The 25,326-nt window shown below is 39.8% G+C and overlaps 1 protein-coding gene across 2 annotated transcripts; it reads left to right on the plus strand.

Annotated features, from left to right (window-relative positions):
- The first annotated feature begins 1,119 nt into the window (after positions 1-1,119).
- Positions 1,120-20,194, plus strand: LOC115680275 (salicylate carboxymethyltransferase-like). Of its 2 annotated transcripts, none has more exons than XM_056312503.1 (4): positions 1,120-1,231; positions 18,427-18,858; positions 18,940-19,194; positions 19,636-20,194. In XM_056312503.1, exons 1-4 carry the CDS (start codon positions 1,157-1,159, stop codon positions 19,993-19,995), a joined length of 1,122 nt encoding a protein of 373 aa, XP_056168478.1. In that variant the 5' UTR covers positions 1,120-1,156; the 3' UTR covers positions 19,996-20,194. The 2 variants fall into 2 exon arrangements, with proteins under 2 accessions (XP_056168478.1, XP_030459932.2); XM_030604072.2 differs by lacking the exon at positions 1,120-1,231 and adding an exon at positions 17,530-17,684.
- Positions 20,195-25,326: the final 5,132 nt, after the last annotated feature.

The following is a 25,326-nucleotide window of genomic DNA, read 5'->3' on the forward strand; positions in this document are numbered from 1 at the left end:
ATCCGATTTAATTTGTATGTTTGAAGTAGCACACATTTTCAAATTCACTGAACAACTTGCCGAAAAATCTCATATTTAGATCAATTACGAAGGTTTTAGCTCGTGTTCTTATTTGATCCATATAAGTTTTGCGGGATATCTCATTACCTCATAACCCTAGGTTAATGCATCTAAGATGAAATATCCCGTCAACAAAGAAAGGATAATGCGTGTTATGCATTCGTTTTATCATGGATCATTGAACGGTGAAAAACATACCAATCAAGGCTCACATTTTCTGAAAATTCAAAAGCAAAGTGATTTCCCTTCGTCACTTTTATCCTAAACTGATTATAACTTTGTTCGCTTATGTTTGATCAGAAAAAGGGCAGGGGAGGGGCGACTAAACCTAGGATTCTCTTCTAGGTGTTACTATAAGGGCCACACTCTCACTAGGGACTGTTCAATTTGAGTCATAATTACTTCACAGTACCTGCTAGATTGGCGAATCCGTCACAATAGCCCCACCAAAACGCTAACAGTCAGAAGTCTCACGACACCAATCATGCCAAAGTTAGACAATGCAACACGAGCGGTTTAGAGGTTCACCCACGATGTGAATCGAACTCGTGACTTCTTGGAAGACAGGTGATCCCTTTACTACTGGGCCAACCATCTTGGTGGTAACTTTGTTCCATTTTGTATAGCAACTAGAGGTACGCAATATCCTTCTCTCGCCCATTAAAACACTTGTTAAGAGAGCATGATATAGTTTACTCATAGAATACACGTTTCAATTTTCAAACTGCATCAATAATTTTTTCTATTATTTTAATTTTTTCGTCTAGTGCTCCGAATGTACTTGTTAATCAAACTCTTGAGAATAAATAACGTCATTTTAATTCAACCTCATAGGTGGTAATATGGCATGTATGTGGTTGAAATCAGAATTCACATGGCAGAGAGAGATCCCACCATGCGGACAAGTCCGTGCAAACTCTTGCCCATGCGTGTTTCACACTCGTATCGGACTCAAGTTACAATCAATGTGGAACATGGAGACAAAGTACACCAAAAATGTATATAAATAGAAGAGCCTCAAACCAATTCAAATGCAAGCCAGAGAGAGAGAGAGAGAGAGAGAGAGAGAGAGAGAGAGAGAGAGAGAGAGAGAGAGATGGAAGTCATGCAATTACTGCACATGAATGGAGGAATGGGAGAAACAAGTTATGCTCACAACTCATTCCTTCGGGTACATCTCTCATTGTCATATTTTGGGCACATAAATAAGTTATCGATAATAATTTAAGTCTCAATATTTTCTTGAACGATAAAAATATTTTTTGTTTATTTATTTTTGTTTGCGATACAAGCTATTAGTTTTAGAAAAATAATTTTCAAATCATTAATTTTTCGCAAAACAAACGGAGCTTAGATCATGCAAGATCATTGCAACCTCAGACAAACGCAACCACATGATATTCTAATTGAATTAACATAGAAAATGCATGGAATCTGCAATACCCATATTAGCTACGAGTTTGTGAAACACAACGTAAATCGTGTTTAGTCAGACCGTTAAGGCCCTCAAGTTATTTTTGTTTTCTTACCATAATTTTATTTTTCAAAACCTTCTTGACATTTTTTAAGGGTAATATAAAATAGAACTTACAATCATCATTCTCAATTTTGCTCTCCCCTCCTCACATTTCAAAATCTACAATTATCATCCTCACATTTTACACTAGGTTTCGACATGCATCTCCTACGCACACTTAATTTACCAAATTGCCATTTTCCAAGTTACCCCATTCTCAACCTTGGATTTCACTTTTTGGATGCAGATTTCAGGTGTGCATGACGGTAAATAGGTCTAATTAAATTGGGAAGATGCAAAATGTAGTTTTTGAAATGTGATGATTATATTTGATAAGAGAAGCAAGTTGAGGATGATTTTAATAATCCCTAAAATTATGTAGTTTTAGATAGGTAAGTTCATTAAAGGAAAAAGTGGTTTGTACTGGGCGGGTTTGTTTTAGTGAAAATTTCATGATGAAGGTAAATATTTTTCATAATAATCATATTTTCAAGGAAAATTGTTAATTTTTATTTGTTTCATAGTTTAAGGAAAGAGTTCTTCTTACCAAAAGAGGAAGTCCTTTTTTTCCAATTTAAACTTGTTGATTTTAGTTCATGAAAAGTGTTTTCTATAGATCAATTAGTTTTCCATCTTTCAAATACTGAAAAATCAGAAAATAAATTTTCGAAAATAATTTTCTTTAAATAAATGGATCCAAAAAGTGAAAGGATCGGAAAAGCCATCCCAACCATGCACAAAATTTGTGAACCCTAAGCCATCCTAAATTGGTAGTGTTTGGTCATAGCCATATAGGATAGGCTATGGAGCGTGGCACGGCAAGTACATAGACAAGAATAGAAAAGTTGGTGCAAAGCCAATAATATATAGAATAAAGGGTCCTGCCAATAATATATAAAATATATTTAGGTGTTGTCAGAGCTATATATTGAAGGAAATTGGTGTTTTACAAGTTATACACATCACTTACCAATTTAAGTAAGGGTTAATATCACAAAAAACTTCAAACTGGTACATTTGTAGCAAATTTACCAAAACCTAATTTTTTTATCACAAAAAATCCCAAACTGGTATATCTGTGATAAATTTACTCTCTGTTAATTTTCGCTAAATTTAACTGTTAAATTGCTGAGTTTGATGACTCATGCAGTTGACGAGTGTACAACTTTAGAGTTTTACCCTCCGTTTGTCACAGGTGTACCAATTTGTGATTTTTCGTAATATTAATCCGATTTAATGGAGAGTAAATTTGTCACAAGTGTATCAGTTTAGGATTTTTGATGGTCAAAAAATTAGTTTGAGGTAAATTGATCACAAGTGTACTAGTTTGGGAATTTTAGTAGTAAAAAAATTAGTTTATGGTAAATTTATTACAGGTATACTATTTCGAGGTTTTTCGTGATATTAGCCCTTTAACTTAATATAAATGTAGTGATATTCGTGTTTGTAAATCAAGAATTAGAAGACTGATATAAGAAAATTTTCTCCAAACTTAGAATGGAGGAAAATATGTCCCATATTGTGAATGGGCTCGTGAAACACGTTGCTGCCCTTCTCGAAGAAAATGCAATTAATATATCTTTTCCCACCTCGAGGCACAAACCTTCACCTGTCCCATTCTAACCGTCGAGGCAATGGCCTCTTCACAAGAACGTATGACATAAAATATAACGTCAGACGTGTAAGTCGTGTTTTGTTGGGCGTTGAGCTCCTCAAGTTCTTTTCGTTTTATTGTCAAAATTATATTTTGCAAAGCATTTACGAAAAACTTTAAGTGTTTTTTAAAAAATATAGAAAAAATTGCAAATACTATCCTCAATTTTGATCTCCATATCAAATACTCTCCTAACATTTCAAAATATTTACCATCCTTACCTTTTAAATTTGATTTGAGTTACATCTCTCACCTACACATAATTTATTAAGTTAGTATTTTTTGTTTCTCAAACTACCCGTTCTCAACCTTCAATTCCACTTTTTTGGTATAGATCTATAGTTTGTATGAGGGCTAAAATGTCTTTTTAGATTGAGAAGATGCAAAAGGTAGCTATTGAAATGTGATGAGAATGCCAATTGGGCATGTGGCCTAGTGTTAAGGGAATTGAGTGGGCGTGTAGACGTTTAGTTTCACATTTCACGTGTGGGGTTAGACGCAAAGAGAGAGAGAGAGAGAGAGAGAGAGAGAGAGAGAGAGAGAGAGAGAGAAATGAGAGTTATAGTATGACAAACAAAAAACAAGAAGTGATGAGAATATTTAATATGGAGAGCAAGTTGATGATACCTTTTACATTTATTCCAAAAGTTCATATTATTTGGGATAGGTAAACTTCATTGAAGAAAAAAAGTGGGTTTGCACTTTGAAAGCAAAAGGACTAGAAAAGACCATCACAACCATGCACTAAATTTGTGAACCCATGAACCTTGGAAAATACAATGGTCTCATCTTGACCCATGAAGAAGTGATGAGAATATCTAATATGGAGAGCGTGTTGATGATACTTTATACAATTATTCCAAAAGTTTCTATAGTTTGGGATAGGGAAACTTCATTGAAGAAAAGAAGTGGATTCACACTCTGAAAGCAAAACGACTAGAAAAGACCATCGCAACTGTGCACTGAATTTGTGAACCCAAGGACCTTGTAAATATAGTGGTCTCATCTTGACCCATGATGTAATGAGATCTTTTGTCCAAGGATTGGTGAATGCAAACAATGGAGTGGGGGTGTGAATGTTTAGTTTTAGGTGTAGGGTTTGATTCCCATGTTTCGCAAAGAGGTAAAGTAAAAGTCTGTAAGAGAGAGAGAGAGAGAGAGAGAGAGAGAGAGAGAGAGAGAGAGAGAGAGAGAGTTGATGATATTTAATATGGAGAGCGAGTTGATGATACTTTGTAGAATTATTCCGAAAGATTATATTGTTTGCAATAGGGAAATTTCATTGAGAAAGAAGAAAGAAGTGGGTTCGCACTTTGAAAGCAAAACGACTAGAAAAGACCATCACAATCATGCACTAAATTTGTGAACCCAAGGACCTTGGAAGTACAGTGGTCTCATCCTGACCCATGATGTAACGAGATCTTTTGTCCAAGGGTTGGTGACCGCAAACAATTGAGTGCGGGTGTGAACGTTTAGTTTTAAGTATGGAGTTCAACTACCATACTTCGTAGAGAGAGAGAGAGAGAGAGAGAGAGAGAGAGAGAGAGAGAGAGAGAGAGAGAGAGAGAGAGAGAGAGAGAGAGAGAGAGAGAGAGAGAGAGGATTTGCCATTAATTTATTATGGGTCGATTAGAAACCCAAGTAAAATATAATTTTACTTTTGCGAACCGGAGATATCATGGATATGAGGACTTGATTATGCTAAATAAATTTAACGCAATTTCTGTAACTTTTCTCTATATATTAAAATTATTTTGCAAGCAGTCTCAATCAATTTTAATGTTAAATCACTAACATGTGATGATTGATCCTGTGAGTGCGCAGACACGAATTTAACAATCAATAATCAAAGTAGTAAATAAATTGCTCAGGAAGATAGAAAAAGAGCTTCATGCGCTAAACAATTCAATGATGTGATTTATGCATGACCGGCTAATGCAATCAATTCTTTTTGGGTTTTTCTTTGAAACAAGCATGAATTAATTTAAATGCTATGTCTATATGAGTTCTAAATTAACATGCGTTGATGAACTAACATGGAATCTAAATAACATGTATGATATGTTGATTAACCTAAATGCGACCTACATGCAACTCTAATGACATGAATTAATTAATCTTATTATTTAAACTACATGAGAGATTTTGCATTTTCTTTTCTTATAGAAATACAAAACTAAATTCTAGGACACCTAAACATGAACTAAGTGACGTTATTAAGGCATGATGACCTAATGATGCAATGCATGAGGTGCAATTATTAATTTACATGATCATACAACAATACTTTTGTGATTTTCTTTTTAAGCTAAAATAGGAAACTACTCAAAGCGTAAATGACTTAACTTAAATTAAGAAATAGTTTATTTTAAATACTAATCTAAATCAGATAATTTCTGGGTGAAGAACATTAGAAGTGCCAAAACTTGTGTACGGCGCTCACTTTAGTGCCAAAAGTTTGTTTCGGATAACTTAAGTGCCACTTTTTTGAAAAAACGATCACTTAAGTGTCAACTCTGATTTGGATCGCCGAAAATATGACGTGGCCATATTTTATTAATTCTCAGTCCTACGTGGTACGTTGGCGCTGACGAGGACAATATTTAATAATATTTTAATATTTTTTAAATTTTTTTTCTCATTTTTCCTTTTTTCTTTTCTTTCTTCTTCTTCTTCGTTTGGCCAGTAACCGGACACCGGCCACCGGCGATGGCCGGCTGCCTGGCCTCGCCCGGATGAGGCCGGCCCTCGCCCAGGCCACGGCGGCCTCGCCGGGCATCGCCTTCCCCGGCGGCGACGCCCGGCGAGGCCGCCGTGGCCCGGGCGAGGGCCGGCCTCGCCTCGCCGGGGCTCGCCCTTGCCCGGGAGAGACGAGGCGAGGCGAGGTGAGGTCGGCCCTCGCCCGAGCCACGACGGCCTCGGCCGGGCGTCGCCGGGAAGGCGACCCCGGTGAGGCCGCCGTGGCTCCGGGCAAGGGTCGGCCTCGCCGGATCGGCCCTCGCCAGATCCGGGCGGGCCGCCTCGCCAGGCGGGCTCGCCGGAGTCGCTAGGGGAAAGCGACCGGCGAGGCCGCCGTGGCCCGGGCGAAGGCCAGCCCCGCCGGATCGGCGAGGGTCGGCCTCGCCTCCTCGGGGGCTCGCCCTTGCCCAAACAAGGCGAGGCGGCTCGCCCAGCCACGACGGCCTCGCCCGGGAAGGCGACCCCCGGCGAGGCCGTTGTGGCCGGCGAGCGAGGGCCGCCTCGCCGCTCGGGCAAGGGCGAGCCCCGGGAGGCGAGGCGGCCTCGCCTAGGCCACGGCGGCCTCGCTGGGTCGCCTTCCGGCGGCGACGCCCGGCGAGGCCGTGTGGTCTGGGCGAGGCCGGCCTCGCCTTCACCTGGCCTCGTCTCCCCTGGGCAAGGGCGAGCCCCGGCGAGGCGAGGGCCGGCCTCATCCGGGCGAGGCCAGGCAGCCGGCCATGGCCGGTGGAGTCGTGAACTGTGCGACCGGGGAAATTCCAGGCGAACTGTGCGACCTGCCACTCGAGTCGCTCAACCTGTTTGAGAACCGATTCGAAGGGACTATACCGGAGAGCATTGCCCTGTCGAAGAATCTATACGAGCTCATGTTGTTCAACAACAAGCTCACTGGGTCACTGCCCAGTGATCTCGGCAAGAACTCGCCGTCACGGAGCCTGGACGTGTCGTATATCCAGTTTTCGGGACAAATACCTGAGAACTTGTGTGCGCATGGTAAACTAGAGGAGCTTGTGTTGCTCTATAACAACTTTTTCGAAACAATTCCGGCGAGTTTGGGAAAATGCGAGAGCTTATATAGGATCAGGTTGAAGCATAATCAGCTCTCTGGAACAGTTCCCGAGGGCTTATGGGGATTGCCTCATGTGTATTTGCTCGATTTGGCGAAAAATTCGCTTGTTGGGAATGTTTCAGATGCTCTTTCTAGCGCACATAATCTCTCTATTTTGGATGTTTCCAGGAATCTGTTTTCCGGATCTGGCGAGGGCCGACCTCGCCTTCCCGGGGCTCGCCCTTGCCCAGGCGAGGAGAGGCCGGCCCTCGCCCAGGCCATGGCGGCCTCGCCGGGCGTTGCCTGGGGGAAGGCGACCCCCGACGAGGCCGCCGTGGCCCGGGCGAGGGCCGGCCTCACCTCGTTGGGGCTCGCCCTTGCCTAGGCGAGGCGAGGCCGACCCTCGCCGGGGCTCGCCCGGGCGAAGGTCGGCCGGGCCTCGCTCGTGGCGCGGCGACGGCGGTCTCGCCCGTGGCGGGCGACGGCGGCCTCGTCCGGGCGAGGCTAGGCGGCTGGCCATGGCCGGTGGCCGGTGTCCCGTCACCGGCCAAACGAAGAAGAAGAAGAAAAAAAAGAGAAACAGAAAAGAAGGAAAAAAAAGAAAAAAAATCAAAAAATAATTAAAAATTCGAAATTTACACGTGGAAATGCCACGTAGGACTGAGAAATTCGAAATATACACGTGGAAATGCCACATAGATTAAAATTTTAATTTAAAAAGCCACGTATTAATTTGGCCGGAATTTCTCGCCGTTGGCACTTAAGTGATCTTTTTTCTTCGATTTTGGCACTTAAGTGATCCAAAACAAATTTTTGGCACCAAAGTGAGCGCCGTACACAAGTTTTGACATTTCTAGTATTCTTCACCCGATAATTTCCTAAATTACTACATGTAACTTAATATATGCAATTCTAATTTAGAATGGATGCAATCTATCCTAGATGCGATGTAATTTTTTTTTTGTAGTTTTCATAATAGGCATATCTCCTAAACTAATGACATGCAATAGATAAGCGCACATATTTAAATACTCATAACATCCAAAATAGAAAACAAAGATATTCAACAATATGATCTTATGTCTTAAAGATAGAAACCCCAATTGTAACGACTCGAATGAGGAAATTTCCTATTTAAGAAATGCCTAAAATCTCAAAACAAATAGTGTTAGAATCAAATAACCGTAATTTAGGTAATTGAATATTTTGAATCAAACTTAGGAAATTACCTGAATTGGATTACTGACTCAAACGTTGATCGACAACAAGGAGGTCGCCAGGAAGATTCACAGTGGCGGTAACTAGCAAGGAACGGCAAGAGGCAGCAAGTAGCAACATCAGAGATTATGAACATCACAAGGGGATCTCTAGTTCTTTGATGCTTGATTCCTTTGGTGAAGTTGAAGAGCTAAGTGTCGTAGAGGTATTCTCAAAATTTCAATGTATTTCGACTTAGAATGAATGGATACTCACCATTGTCGCGCGACCATGAGTAGGACTCTCCAGCAATCCGACCAGTCTGATTTTCTCCTTCAAAGACTTACTTTCATATATTATTTCACCATCTCTACCGGACAAACTGAAGAATAATGTCTTATCGTATTCTATACAAAATTTGAGTACAATCCAACGGTTAACAAATGCGTTCTAGTCGATTTTGTGAAACTGTGCACTGGAATTTTTCTGGGGGCCGCGGGAGAGAGAGAGCTCATGTGTTGTTGACACCTATTTTTAATTTGCTCAAAATTAAGTACATAAAATTTAGGAGTTAATTTTCTTTAATTCCTAAAACAAAAAAATATTTCTATTTAAATGCATTGCATATAGAATTTAGGCATATTTGTATTAATAGGGTCTATTAGAGTAAATAAAAAAAAATCATCAAAAAAATCGAATTGGGCCGGGTCGATGTCGGGCCGACCCGGCCCTTTTTCCTTTTTCTTCCTTTTTCTTCCGCATGGGCCTCGGCCCACTCTTCTTTCTTTTTCTTTTCTTTCCCCCCTCCGCGCAGGCCCAGCCCGCTTTTCTTTTTTTCCCTTTTTCTCCCCCGCGCACGGCTAGGCTTGGCTCGGCCCAGCCCAGCCCTTCTTCTTCCTTCTCCCCCGTCGCTCTCGTTGCCCTGTTCTCCTCTGTGCCCGACGGCAGCGTGACGCACGGCGGCGCCGCTCCTCGGCGTCGCTATCCGGCCAGAGCAGGGCCGGATGAGCACGCCGACGGGACTGGTATTAATTGCCAGTCCCGTCCTCCCCGTTTTCCCGGGCCTCCCTTAACTCCTTCTCCCTCTCTTCCCCCTGTTTCCCTGCTCTGCCGTCTCAGAGCCTCCCCCTGCTCTGCACCGGCCTAAGTGGCCACGAAAGTCACGGGCCAGCGTAGGCCGGTGCAGGCCGTCGTCATGCGGACGCAACGGAGCAGGGGACACCGTCGTCGCCGGCTATAAATAGCCAGAGAGAGAGAGAGAGGCCGGTCAGCTGTTTTACGAAAGAAACAGAGCAGAGAGAAGCCGGGAGAGAAAGAGAGAGATTGAGCGAGACAGAGAGACTGAGAGCTCTTCCGGCGACGGCCGTGCTCGTACCGCGACCACAAAAGACCAGAGAAAGAGAGGAGAGGAGTGGGTCGGCCATTTTGGAGAAAAACACAGAGAGAGCGTGAGAGTGTGAGCTGAGAGAGAAAGGGAGCTTCCGGCGGCCACCGCGCCTCAGCTTCAGCCATCCATCCCCGCCGCCGAGCCGACGGCGGTGACACAGAGAGCCAGAGAGCCTGGGTCGGCCATTTTGGAGAAAAACAGAGAGAGAACAGAGACAGAAGAGAGAGAATAGAGAGAGAGAGAGAGAGAGAGAGAGAGAGAGAGAGAGAGAGAGAGAGAGAGAGAGAGAGAGAGAGAGCAAACCGAGAGTTCGCCGGAGCAAGAAGGAGAACCAGCAGCGTCGCCGTCGCCCACGAAGCAGCCGGGAGGCCACCCAGACGCGCCGTTGACCGGTGAGCCCTCACGGCCGAGAAGCTCCTCTGTTTTGCCCTGTTTTTGTGCTCGGTTTGGCCGGGACCTGCGCCGGCCGTTTCGCGCAAGTCCCGGCCAGTACCGTCGTCCCCCACCGTGCATACGTCGTCACCAAAGGTAAGCTAGGCCGTCGGAGCAGACCAGGTCGCCGGAACAGGTCGGAATCCTCCGTTTTTGTTTGTGCATGCCATGTGTTTGACAAAATGCCTCAAAGAGGCCGGTTTTGATTCGGTTGCCGGCCGGAGAGCAGGCGGCCGGATGGCGACCTAGGCGGGTGGCGAAGATCGGCAGTGATCCCAGGAGCCTGATTTGGGGCGGCGCTGGTCTGGGTCGGCCGGCGGAAGGCCAATTTTGGCTCCGCTGGCGTCCCCGCGTGTCTGTGCACGCGGGTTCGCCCCGACCCGGGTCAGCTGATCCGACTCGGGTCAACACCCTGGGTTGGATCTGTTGACCCGGGTCGGTTCCGACCGACCTAGATCAGCTGATCCGACCGGGGTTAACGCCCTGGGTCAGATCCGTTGACCCAGGTCGGTTCCGATCGACCCGGATCAGCTGATCCGGCCCGGGTCAACGCCCTGGGTCGATCCGTTGACCCGGGTCGGATCCGACCCAACCCGGTTAATATTATTATATTATATTATTTTATTTTATTTTTAAAAAAATAAAAATTTAAAAAAATTTAAAAAAATTTTAAAAAAATTTTAAAATTTTTTTCTTCTTCTGTATTATTATTATTATTTTTTTCGAAAAAAAAATCAATTTTTTTTAAAAGAAAAGATCTTTTTGTTTTTTTTGGATTATGTGGTACATCCGAATATTTTAATTTATTGCGGTAGTATTCTGCATGTTATTTTTATTACCGTCGTGTTAATACTATGCATGTTTTTAATTAAAATATAATTGCATGAATTGTTGTGTTCCTGACTGCTAATCGTTTATGATTATGCACTCGCTTGATCACCTCACATGTTAGGAGAAATGTCCTAAAATCAATCCAAATTGCCTGACAAATATTTTCAAAAAATGAACAGGGTAAAAAGGTACCGAAAAGGCATTAGTTAACCAACTAGTGTAACCAAGTCCCCGAACTCAGTTAATCTCTGGTTCGTAGGAATAGGGTGATTCTCCCATTACTTTATTTGGGTTTCTAATCGACCCACCCAAATCGATTAGTGGCGACTCCTTGATATAAATCACTCGCATGTTAAATATTTAAACCCGAAGTCGCGATATGGTATGGGCTTGGGAGAGCCCAAGTTAAGTCATGAACTTAGACTTAGCACATACCAGGCGAAACCCCCTTTTTGACGAAAGAAGCGGGAGGTCGGTCGCGACATGTGTGTATGATTTTTTTGTGCTCTCTTGTTTCATTTTCTTTTCTATTGTGTATTGCTAATCCCCTTTTGAACAAGGTCTAACTTTAAGACTGCATTTGGTCGTCCGGATTCGGATCGGGATAAGATGGGATAAGGTAGAAATCCTTCAAATATCCTTTGGATTATAGAAAATCCCCTCGTATGTTTGGTGCAATCTATTATAGGATTAAAATCTTTAAAATTCCTCGTCATTGTAAAAGCAAGCTTCTCCTTCCTCAGGCTCGTGATTGTTCTCATCCATCTTGCACGCAACTCCCAAACCTCGACAAACCCAAAAGCCAGCTACCCCCAAAATCCTGACCTCAATCCCACCCCCTGAAATCCGCAATCACTCACATCTCCACACCTGTAGAAGAAATTCAGCATTCAGAAAAAATCGCCAGAATTCGGGAGCAATGCCTCCAACGCCCTAATTTGCTCATCCCTCGCGCAAAACCCTCGTTGAATGTCCACAAGTAACTCCAATAACTACGAAGGAGAAAAAAGAAAAAAAATAGTGAAATTATCAGACAAAAGTGATGGATTGGTTGATTCACGATAGATTTGCGAGATTTCAAGGGTCGGAATCGAGGTATCGATCAATGATGAATTGGAATTGAAGTGGTGCGAGCAACCTCGTAATTGCAAGTTCGAAATCTGTTCATTTTTTTTCTCCATTTGGTTCCACTTCTCTGTTTGCTTGTCGACTAGAACAAAATGTAGAGAAGGTGCCGTGACTATTTTTCATTTTGTTAAGTTATATATATATATTTATTTTTTTATCTAATCCGGACTTATCCCACCCCCTAGCCCGGATTTCTTATCCGGCATTTTATCCAGTTATATCCGGGTTTATCCGGTCCGTAGGGCTTCGCCAAACACCGGATATGATAACTTGGTATCTTATCCGGATTCAAATCTGGACTACCAAATGTAGCCTAAGAGAACAATGTGCTTATATAGGCTAATATTATGGATTTTCTTGGATATCCCATTCTTAAATTGAAACCAAGAAATTGTAAGATATATTCAAGATAGGAAAATAAGATACCTCTTTCATTCCCTATCCAATAATAAAAAATTTGAGCTCAATATGCTTTATTGATCTTCAATTGAAGAACACAATCTTTCCTAATTTGACTTCCCACATGTGCATCCCATATGTGAAATTTCGGCTACTATGGGCTTTGCCGAATTTTGCATTCTATTAGGCTTAGTCCAGAGATTCTTAACTCAGTCCAATTATATTTCATTTCATGTGGGCTTATTACTACTAAATGACAACACTCATAATATGCAATTTAATAATATTTTTATTTAGCGTCGGGATTGATTCCTAAATTTTTTATACAATTAATGGGGCCACCAAATGTTGACGGCTTGAACTAGAACTCCAATAAAGATGTCGAGTTTCTATCGTGCATCTCCGACAATAACACGTCATTTCTCTTCAACTTCTTCTAAAAGTCGATGACGCGTGTGCCGTAGTAGGCCAAGAGAGCTTTTACCGCATAAAGGAAAGAGAGACGGACATTTCCTCGTGGCAGTGAGAGAGAGAGGACAATTAATGATCCATAGGACAAGATGCTGTCGAATCAAAGACGCAATGTGCGTTCAAGGAATCTTATCGTCTGCTTGGCTGAGGTTTTCTTGCACAACTGCATGCACGACATAAACCCCACAACACGCTAAATCAGTGTCGTGCCTCTCGTTGTGGCCGAGCAGTCTGGGAGTGGCAGCCACATCCACGACTACGCGTATCTGACTATTTTAGCTTTCTGCTTTAAAGAGAAGTTCGATTTCGACTTGGATTTCAGATGATCCAGGGCACATCGATCCCATCCAAGAACAGCATGCGTCGTGTTTCACACTTCCCTCCGTCTTTTTTCATCAGGTCGTCGCGCTAGAGAAGTAACCAGCTGATGTTTCACTTTTGTTTCGAAAATGTGTTTGATATATCGAATGATAGAAGGGATAGCAATCCGTCAAATCATAACATCGGTCGGCTTTCCTTCATCTTTTCATCAGATCATCACGCTAGACACAAATAATTTTGGAAAATCATTTGATGTGATGATTCCTATTTTTATTATTAAGTAAAAAACAACAAAAAAAGTCAAATTATACCCATTATGATATATTTATCTTTAATATTTTTTTGTAATATAAAATCATAAACTATGCCCATTGTGACACATTTACTCTAAACTTTTTCTTGTGACATAAAAAATCTTAAACTTGTACGTATATAACACATTTATCCTATGTCAATATTCTGTCAGATGATTTTTCGATTAAAATAGGGTCGTTTATGTCAACACCATTTGCTTTCCGGCATCTATGTATGCATATTTTTAATGGTGCTTATTGATGGAACATTGGCAGAGGATAAATGTGTCACACAGACATAAGTTTGAGATTTTCGGTGTCGCAGAAAAAAGTTTAAGGTGAATGTGTCACTGTTGGCATAATTTGGAGTTTTTGTGTGGCTTTTCCCTTATTATTATTATTATTATTATTATTATTATTATTATTATTATTATTATTATGTCATTGTTCTTGTTTATCACTGGAAAACCCTATTTTGAGTCGATAAAATCCCGAACTCATTGACAACCTTACAAATTGATTTTCATGCATTGTTTCGTACTTTATAAGTTTACTTCATAATTTAGTTTTCATAAAATATATAAATTGATTTCGCAATGATCGATAGCTCCAAAAAGAAAATTTTCTTTTCTTCAAACAATACCCTTTGTAAATTATTAAGCACCGTCAGCTCATTTTTGTTTTCTTTTTCAATGAGTTCGCCATAGGAGACCAACAACTACTACCAGAATAGTAGGGAAAATTACCAAAAAATAACTAAACCTATTGCACATGTGTGGATTTATTCCTAAATCTTTTAATTTGGACAATTAAATCATTAACATTTTAAAAATTTGCCAATGTAGTCTATCGGGTTAATTTTAGCCGGAAGTTGTTGACGTAGACGCTAGCCGTCCTACATGATATGGCAGGCACTAAAGTGGACACTATTTGCAAATTTTTTATTATTATCTTTTATATATATATTTGCATTCTTTCTCTACCGGCGATGGCCAACGATCGGTGAGGGTTGCCCTTGCCGGCCTCAAGCAAGGTCACCCCTGTCGGGATCTGGCAAGGGGCAACGTCGCCGGCCTTGGGTGAGGTTGAGCCTCGCCATAGCTCGCTTCACCAAAGTAGCTTTGGTGGCGACGCCCAACATCCTAAATATGTATAAAAGAACAGTTTATTTAAATGCCCATTTTAATTCATAATATAATTCTAATCTATTCAATACACCTAGCCTTGGTCGTGGCTCTCGTTATGTATAATTTTTTATTTATTTAGTTTACCTATTCAAAGACTTTCGGTCTGCTTCCAAGCATAGAAGCCGATCGTTAGCCGACAAATCCCACGTTAAACCTCACTAAGAAAGAGATGGACTGACACACACCATCCTATTCTGTCTGCTCCTTAAGAAGCCTAGTTTTGTACGACTGGCTCTGTTTTTTACTCTCTAATTTCTACATGTTTTGTTAAACGCTTGATGGTTGTTCATAATTATAAGTCCAAACATGTGGGCCGCGCGTAAGTGATAGGCAACTTGATAGATGCACGACATGAGACTGGACGATAAGTAATACTTTGACCTTTGTCTTAGCATCCATATATCGTGGAAGTCTACGTTAGAGTCTTTTCTTATTGATTAACAAATGTGAGCACCACCTGAACGAGTGAAGCTGACGAAAGAATGCATGGGAATTCTAGGTTTAGATTTTTCTTTTTATCTGAATCCTAGGTTTAGTATAATTAAACGTTTCTTAATTGAAAACAATGTTTGGGCATGGCTAATTAATATAAACAAAACTAAACGGCCTCTGAGTCACTAGTATTAAAGAATTTGATGTGGCAGATGCCCTAATCAATTCATAGAGTCTTCTACTTATTGTAACCTGGAGGCCACACCTGCCATTCTATAGATAGAGCCTTATCTAGTGTACGTGGACCGGGTAATTTGCTGGCATCCATAGAGATTAGATAATTTAAATAAGTTCGGATATCACGTGTCATAGATATAAGTCACTCGTACAATGGCACACACCACCAGATATGAGAGAGAGAGAGAGAGAGAGAGAGAGAGAGAGAGAGAGTTTTGAAGTGATTGCCATAAAAAACTGATTGCCATCAAATAAAAGAAGTTCATAATTTGAAAGGTTTTAAATAAAGGTACTTAAGGGAGCCCACAAATGTGTGAATAGGGGAATCTAATTATATAGATTCGATATCTACCTTTTCACATATCTTTGTGTATTATATGAAAAGGGGAACCCACAAATGTGTGAAAACAGATGTGGAAAATTGAAATCAATGCCTCTGACTCCACTTTGAGATTCTCTCGACTACTATTTTGCTTCTAGTCTTAGTCCCTTCTTTAGGGTGCCGTACATTTGCGTGCCTAAAGTCGAGTACATTAATACTAAAAAAAAGGTTGAGTACATAACTATTTGTGCTTCAATACCTTAAACGTTCAAGATAACTCAAGTTATTCGTTATATATTTTAAACAAATAAGCATGCAAATGTACGGCACCCTAAAGAAGGGACTAATACTAGAAGCAAAACAGAAGTCGAGAGAATCTCAAAGTGAAGCATAGAACAAGCAAATATAATTATTGAATGAGGTTTCATTATTCAGAATTGAATTGTACTTAATATGATTAGTATCGTAGGGAAAACCTTAACCTTACAAAGATAGTTGAAAATTTGATTCTTCTTTTTGGGACACTCTCAAGTCTTCCAATTATGAAATTTCTTATCATGTGAATGCAGACCTTGACTTGGTAGACATTGGCCCTTCAAGGCCTTTGCCAACGACTAGCTTCATTTCTAAGTGGCCTTTTCACGGGTCCATAAACATCCTCTTTACTGGCCTCTAACAAGTGGCCAAAACTTGCAATAGAAGAATCATTAACAAAAAAATTCACAAAAAATCGACAGGACAGGTTGATTGGCGAGGATTTAATTTGAATATATTTGAAGCAGCACACATTTTCAAATTCATCGAACAACTTGCAAAAAATTCTCATATTTAGATCACTTAAGAAGGTTTTAGCTCGTATTCTTATTTGATCCATATAATTTTTGTGGGATATCTCATGACCTCATAAACCCTCGGTTAATGCGAGTAAGATGAAATACCCCGTCAACAAATGAAGGATAATGCGTGTTATGCATCCGTTTTATCATCGATCATTGAATGGTGAAAAACATGCGCTCACATTATCTTAAAATTCAAAAGCGAAGTGATTTCCCTTCATCACTTTTATCCTAAAGTGATTATAGCTTTGCTCGCTTATGTTTGATAAGAAAAAAAAGGAAAGGGGGGGTTGGGGGAGGCGACTAAACCTAGCATTCCTTTCTAGGTTTTACTATAAGGGTCACACTCTCGTTATGGAATATTCAATTTGAGTCATAATTGCTTTATACCACCCGTGATATCAAGATCCGAGATTGGCGAACCCATCACAATAGCCCCATCAAGACACTAGCAGTTAGAAAGTCTCTCTACACAAATTATGCCAAGTTAGACAACGCAACACGAACCGTTCAGAGATTTACCCATGACGTGAATCGAATTCGTGACTTCTTGAAAGACAGGTGACGCCTTTACTACTAGGCCAACCATCTTGGTGGTAACTTTGTTCCATTTTTTTTACCAGCTAGAGGTACGCTATATACTTCTCTCGTCCATTAAAACATTTGTTAAGAGAGCATGATATAGTTTTCTCATAGAATACACGTTTTCAATTTTCAAACTGCATAAATAATTATTTTTATTATTTTAATTTTTTCATTTACTGTTCCGAATACACTCGTTAATCAAACTTTTGAGAATAGATAACATCTTTTAGTTCAACCACACACGTGGCAATATGGCATGTATGTGCTTGAAATCAGAATTCACATGGCAGAGAGAGATCCCACCATGTGGACAAGTCTGTGCAAACTCTTGCCCATGCGTGTTTCACACTCGGATTGGATTCAAGTTACAATCAACGTGGAACATGGAGACAAAGTATACCAAAAATGTATATAAATAGAAGAGCCACAAACCAATTCAAATGCAAGCCAACTAGAGAGAGAGAGAGAGAGAGAGAGAGAGAGAGAGAGAGAGAGAGAGAGAGAGAGAGAGAGAGAGAGAGAGAGAGAGATGGAAGTCATGAAGTCATGCAAGTACTGCACATGATTGGAGGGATGGGAGAAACAAGTTATGCAAACAACTCATTGCTTCAGGTACATATCTCACTGTCCTATTGTCGGCACATATCATCTTGGATTCATTTGCATTTAAAGATTGATTACGCACTCTTTTGTGATTATGTATCACAATATGATTTCTTCATTTTATATCAAACTAGGGTTCTTTTTGTTTACCAAGATTTTAAGTTCTATACGCAAAAGACGCCATTTTACCATGCCCTTCAGGACAATGAAACTAATCGTTTTGAGCATTTGAATTATGACCCCAATTCGTAAATATAATTTTAATCAATATGATTTCTCTTAAAGAATGTACACTAAAGGGTATATTAAAATACTAAGGCTTCATTTGTTTCATGGAAAATAAATGATTTGGAAAATATTTTCTTAAAAACAATCAATTGAGACATAATTTTTTGTTGACTAATTATTTCATTTGATACAAGCGATAGTTTTTAGGAAAATATTTTTCAAATCATCAATTTTCCGCGATATAAAGGTAACCTAGATCTTGAAAGATCATTGCAACCTCGGACAAACGCAATCCCAAGATATTCTAATTGGATTAACGTAGAAAATGCGTGGAATCTGCAATACTTAATCGTTCTATATGAATTGCCCGCATATTCAATCAATAATATGTCATTGGATATATTTGTCAATATAAGCAATACATAATAATTATGATATATATATATTTTTGTATTGGAAATACCAAAGACACGAGCCTTTTTCCTTGATATTGAGTCAATGCTTTCTTCTTTTCTTTTTGTAGAGAAAGGTGATATTGATGACGAAGCCCATAATGGAGGCAGCCGTCACAGCTCTCTTCTCGACCGCCGCCACCACCTTCCCGACGAGCCTTGCCATCGCGGACTTGGGCTGTTCCACTGGCCCCAACACTCTCTTCGCTGTGTCCGAGATCATCAGCATCATGATCAATCTCTGCAAGGCAACGAAGCATGAACTGCCGGAGTTCCAAGTGTTCTTGAACGATCTCCCGGGGAACGACTTCAACACCATCTTCAGCAGCTTCTTGCCGAGATTCCAAGAGAAGCTGAGCGAGCAAATGAAGAGCCAGAACGGAGTGTCGACAACACTGCCATGCTTCTTCAGTGGCGTTCCTGGTTCTTTCTATGGGAGATTGTTCCCCCGGGAGAGCTTGCACTTGATTCATTCTTCATACAGCCTCATGTGGCTGTCTCAGGTAATTTTTTGACCCGTTGGTTCATTTGTTAACTTGGTGGGAAACAAACTCGCTCTCTCTCTCACTCTGTTTTTCTTGCAGGTGCCACGAGGCCTAGAGGGAAACAGAGGCAACATATACATGGCGAGATCGAGCCCTCCGAAGGTGCTTAGGGCATACTACGAGCAATTCCAGAGGGACTTCTTGACGTTCTTGGAGTGTCGTGGGCAAGAGTTGGTGGTGGGAGGGCGTATGGTTTTGACCCTCCTGGGTCGAAGAAGCGACGATCCTTCGAGCAAAGAGTGTTGCTACATTTGGGAGCTCTTAGCTATTGCTCTCAATGAAATGGTCTCCGAGGTAACCAAAAAACAATCTAAAGAGTATTTAAATAGTCGCGTACACAATAGGTGAAAGTCTAGGTTGACATCAAATTTTCTTGTGAACCTCTGGGTAGAATTTCAAATGAATTCTTTGAACGAAAACAGGAGTGCAATTTGGAAAACCCATTAATCCGATTTCTCCTTTTCTGGAAAATCAGAGTACAGGAGATAAAATTTATCAGGTGGTTCGAGTACACCCTCATTCCCTCTTCAGTATGGCTTAAACCCAATTTAAGTGAAAACCATATTTACACGAGGGGAATCCCATATAAGAGCAGTATGCAATAGACACATACCCAATTACATAAACAAGCAACTATGACTATTATGAAGATATTATACTAACAGCTTATGATTTTACAACTGTTTCTTATTTTCGGTGGCAAAATCTAAAATTTTGCCTTTGGCGCTAATGCAGGGACTCATAGAAGAAGAGAAACTGGACTCCTTCAACATCCCTCAGTATACACCCTCACCAAAAGAAGTACGAAGGGAGGTCCAAAAGCATGGCTCATTCTCAATTGATTGCTTGGAGGTGTCCGAAGTGAATTGGAGTGTATTTGACTCTGATTTTGACCCAAATGTTGTGTCAGAGGATGGGGGATACAGTATGGCCAGGTGCATGAGAGCCGTGGCCGAGCCATTACTCGTTGATCACTTTGGCGAGGAGATCATAGATGAGGTCTTCAAGAGGTATAGGGCTCAACTCGCTGATCGCATGTCCAAGGAAAAGACCGCATTTGTCAATGTCGTCATCTCGCTAAAGAAGATCGCCTAGATAAATCGCATAAATTCCAGAATGAACACATTACATCTATATGCACGTTTATGGAGAAGGTGATATATGAATGTCACAAGTGTGCTTAATATAGTTTGAAGAAGGTGTGGCTGTTTCACTTGTATTACTTCTTATGTCTTATCACGTGTAAACAAAATGCCAGAAACTTGCTGCAAGTTGAAGGGCTTGACATTTGGGATTTTGTTGTAAGGATTTTTCTTTCGTATATCCACCATAATGCCTTGGTTTAATTAAGCGAATTAGGTGCTTTAATTTTAGGGTTAATACTGCAAAAAACCCCAAACTGGTATATCTGTGACAAATTTACCCTAAACTAATTTTTTGACTACAAAAAACTCCAAACTGGTACATTTGTGACAAATTTACCTTGTGTTAGTTCTGTTAAATTTTACTGTTAAATTGTTGAGTTTAATGATACGTGGCAGTTGACGGGTGTACCAGTTTAGGTTTTTATCCCTCCGTTTGTCACATGTTTACCAATTTGTGATTTTTTGTGGTATTAATCCAATTTAATGGAGGGTAAATTTGTTACAAGTGTACCAATTTGGGGTTTTAAGTGGTTAAAAAATTAGTTTGGGACAAATTTGTCACAGGTGTACGAATTTGTGATTTTTGGTTGTCAAAAAATTAGTTCAGGGTAAATTTGTCACATGTATACTAATTTGAGGCTTTTTATGGTATTAATCTATAATTTTATTTTGCTAGGAAAATAAAACAAGAAAGCTAAATGAAGTACAATTCCTATCTAGAGAAATTTGCATGAGTAAAAACGAATAAATCAAAATTGAAATTAGAAACTCAACAATAAGAGTTTCACTATAATGTCAACAAAATGGGAGAATTACCAAAAAAGTGTTAAATTTATTGCACTTATAGCAATTCAGTTCTAAATCTTTTAATTGTGCCAATTGAGTCTTAAACAATTTCAGATTTTGCTAATAGAGTCTCTCCGATCAATTTTGGTCAGGAATCGCCAATGTGAATGCCAGCTATTCTACGTGGTATAGCCAGCACTGATGTTGACATTTTTTTAATTATATTTTAATATTTTAATAATTTTTTTCCTTTCCTTTCCTTTGCTTTACTTTTTTTTTCTTGGACTTAGGGCCAGTGAGGGCCTGGACGCCCTCGTCGGCACTAGGTGAGGGCATCGCCGCCCCTCGCCCAGATCTAGCCAGGTGAGGGTTATGTAGCCCTCACTAGCCCTAAGTCTAGGAAAAAAAAAGAAAAAGTAAAGAAAAATAAAAAGTATAAAAAAAATCAAAAATTATTAAAATATGTCCACATTAGTGCTGACGATGCCACGTAGGACAGTTGGCATCCACATCAGCGATTTTGGGCCAAAATTGACCGCATGGACTTAATTGGCAAAACGTGAAATAGTTTAACTCTTAATTGACACAATTAAAAGGTTTAAAACTAAATTGGTACAAGTGCAATATGTTTAGGACTTTTTTGATGATTCTCCATCAATGAAACATTTGAAAGGTTTTACTCCAACATATGGAGGTTATATTATTAAATGATTTTGGAAAAGAAAACTAATTTTAAAGGTACATACAGTGTTTTATAGTTGGCCAAGGTCTTTTATAATCTCTCGAACAAACATTCCCTTATCATAACTCGTCCTAAAGACACATACTTTGTTATATGATATTTCTGCAAGAGATATCGTGACATCCATATAAAATTTAAGAGGAGTGATTTTTATAGTAAATAGGTTCATTTATAAATGAGTGCAAAAACGTTATGAATCATACAAAAAGAAAACCTTGTCACCTATACCGACTATAAGTAGAGTCTTTGCTGAGTTCCTACAAGAAAACAATTAGCAAATTTTCCTTTTGGGCTTTCTTTACCCCCACACTTGGAATTTTTAGTTTCCAAAGAAACTCAAAAGTGGGTTGTGGGCTTGACCTTTTGGGTCCTCATTCTGGAAATAAAACTCAGTCTATTTCGTAAGTCACTCACAAGTAAAATTTGGGAATTTCAGTATCTTAACTATTATCGTTACAATCTAATACGTAAATCCAATTTGTTTTGTAAGTATATGAATTTAAGATGCATAGTTTCTGGAACTACTAAAAGTATCGTTTATTAAATGGAGAGTAATTACTAGATTAAGAATGATGTACTACTCACCCTAAACTTTTAACAGGACTGTTTTGCACTATTGAAAGCAAAGTGATGTCCCTTCGTGACTTTAATTGTAAAGCGATTATGACTTTGTTCGCTTATGTTTAAATAAGAATATTATAATAATTAAATAATAAACTACGCTTTCATCTAACAGCTTAAGTTTTTAGATGAAGACCTTCCTTTAACAAACAAAGATGGTAGGGATAGGCAACCAACACTAACAAGCCCCATTGAACCTTACCATAAGGGTCATACTCTTGCCATTGAATGTTCGATTTGAGCTAAAACTACTCAATACCACCCACGATATATTGAGAATTAAAGTTGGGGAGCCTTGTCACTGTAACCCACCAAAACGCTAGAAGTCATGAAATCTCATAACCTCATCAAAGATACAAATTATCCCATAACTAAGCAACACAACACGAGCAGTTTAGACGCTTACGACGTGAATCGAACTCATGACCTCATGAAAGATAAGTGACCCATTTATCATTAGGCAAATGTTGAATTTTTCATGATAAAGGAGGCGATGAGTCTAAACCTAACGTTAGTAGGACTCCTTTCTTGCTTGACTAGGAGGCAATCAAACTTCACCACAAACTTTAAGGTAGATAAATTTCTCTGATATTTTCTTGGCATTTACATTTTCTTTCCTTCATTTGGAATGAATCAGTATTCACAAGGCAGTGGGAAATCCCACAAAGTGGATAAGTTCGTGCAAACTCATGCCCATGCGTGTTAGGTACTCGAATTGGGCTCAAATTACGATTAATGTGGAACATGGAGACAAATTACCCCAAAGATGTCTATAAAGAGAGAGAGAGATGGAATGCACCAAAGTTATTGTACATGAATGGAGGAAAGGGAGAAACAAGTTCTTTGTTAAAATTGTCCAACAAGTCTTAAAGTTATTGCATATTTGCCAATTCAGTTCTAAACCTTTCAATTTTTCCAATTCAATACTAAACCTTTTGCATTTGTGCCAATTCATTTCATCCAGCCAATTTTGCCTAGTTGGCACTGACGTGGACGCCGGCCGTCTGGCCAATGCTGACGTGACAGTTTTTAATATTTTTTTTATTTTTGATTTATTTTTCTTTTTAGGAAGGGACCTTTGCCACATATACTAAGTCGTGTTTGATGGACCCATCCATCAAAAGTCATCATGGAATTGGGCCTTCACCGACCCGTCTAGCCACATCGATACTGAAGCATGCAAGATCTCCAATTAAATTTGGTCATGCAATAATTATGAATTTTCATGCATCGTCTCATATTTTGTAAGTTCAACGACCCGTGTTTCATAAAATATACAGGTCGTACTGTATGTAGAATGATTTCGCAATGATCGACATCTTAGATATAGAAAATTTGTAAGAACACTTTGGGAGTCGGCCAAAGGGTACCGTAACAGTAACCTCTGTAAATTATGAAATACCATTAGCTCAGTTATCTTTTTTAATGAGTCAACCATGGGAGGCCAACAATTACTACTAGACAAGTAGACATAATGAAGCAAGTTTATACTTTTCACAACACTTGAGAGTGTGTATAAGTATGTTCTTGTGACAAGCTCATCAAGTTCAACGTACTTGATCTAAATCATTATCAATTTGCTAATTATAAAAGTGAAAACCAATAATTGATACCTCGTCTGGACCCAAACTTCAACAGAGAAAACAATGCGCCAACAACTCACTATTTCGCCGCTTTTTTCTTGTTTTCACACCAGGTAAAGTCATGACTAACAATCTCGAGTCGAATAATGTAGACAATAAAGTTTTGTGCATGAAAATTGATGTATTATTAATATGACACGCTTGACGTAGATTGGCAGAACGGTCGAGAGCTGATTTGGAACGCAGCAAATTTTGTACGCAAATGATAGCATTCCCGTTCAAAATAACTTTGGTGGCCATGTCCGACACTGTACACGCATATTATTCAATTGACCTAGCCTTGGTCATGAATCTCGTTAGGTATATAAAATTCATGCAATATGCATATTAAAAGACTTCGGGTCTGCTTTCAACGATGGATGCCGATCGTCAGACAACAAATCCCACGTTAAACCTTGTACAGAAAACGATGAAATCGTCAGTCGACGAATCCCACGTTAAACTTACAAAGAAAACGATGGACTGACGCATACCATCCTATTCCAACTGCTCCTTGTGAAGCTGGCTCTGTAGGACCTGTTCTTTTGTTCCTCTCTTATTGCTATATTTTGTCTGCCACTTGATGATTGTTCTTACATGGGCAATGCGTACGTGATAGGCAACTTGATAGACGCACGCCATGAGATAGGACGTAAGTAATAATTTGACATTTATTTTAGCATCCATTTATCATATTAGTCAACGTGCGAGTCTTTTCTTATTGACTAGCAAAGGTGAGCACCACCTGAACGGGCGAAGCTGACGAAAGAACGCATGGAAATCCTCGGTTTAGATTTAGACGGTGCTGTTTGGATATGTTCATTTTGTTTTCGTTTATATATAACAAAATGGTTTAACTTGTTTCTAATTCAATTAAACGTTATTAATTAATAAGAAAACAGTGTTTGGTTATGCCTAATTAATATAGACGTAACCAAGTGGCCTCTAACTCCTAAGTGTTAAAGAATTTGATGCGGCAGATTCATTGCTCAAATTATAACATCTCCTACTTGTAGTAACTTAGGGGCCACACCTACCATCCTGTAGATAGAGTTTCATCCGAAACGCATGAACCAGGCAATTTAATGCATCTGTGTGGTTAGACAATCCAAAGAAGTTTGGAAAACCTGTGTGATATATGTGTCGAGTTTGAGCTTGAAAAAGAAAGTTTTCCGAATTCAAGTTGATTTCCTAGTTGGAGTAGGTTTCCTAAAATGAGGTTTCCTATTTTAGATCATGCTCTTGCATATATGTAAGAAGTAGATGCTCTTTGTGAAGAGTTTCCAAAAGGCGACTTCTTGTGAATTACATCTCAAAGCAATTCAATTATTAAAGCCAAATAAATCATGTAGTAAGATTTGTGAATTCTTTTGTGAGATTTTATTTCGTAAAGAATTATGGGACTAAACATCGAGTGAGTTATTGGATGTAATTTGGGGATGGAAAACCCGAGAGTGTTTGAATGACTCAAGTGTGGTTGTAATCTCCGTCGTATCACTTGATCTATAGT

This window comes from Syzygium oleosum, unplaced genomic scaffold (assembly GCF_021117445.2).
Source record: "Syzygium oleosum isolate NSW1041296 unplaced genomic scaffold, Sole_v2.1 Sole_v2.06, whole genome shotgun sequence".
Classification (NCBI taxonomy): domain Eukaryota; kingdom Viridiplantae; phylum Streptophyta; class Magnoliopsida; order Myrtales; family Myrtaceae; genus Syzygium; species Syzygium oleosum.

Excerpts from the sequence above, each read along its gene's own strand:
- LOC115680275 (XM_056312503.1), top strand. The coding sequence starts at position 1,157 with ATGGAAGTCATGCAATTACTGCACATGAATGGAGGAATGGGAGAAACA. Across the intron at positions 1,232-18,426 it reads CTCACAACTCATTCCTTCGG|AGAAAGGTGATATTGATGAC; the intron begins GTACATCTCTCA and ends TTCTTTTTGTAG. Across the intron at positions 18,859-18,939 it reads GCCTCATGTGGCTGTCTCAG|GTGCCACGAGGCCTAGAGGG; the intron begins GTAATTTTTTGA and ends TTTTTCTTGCAG.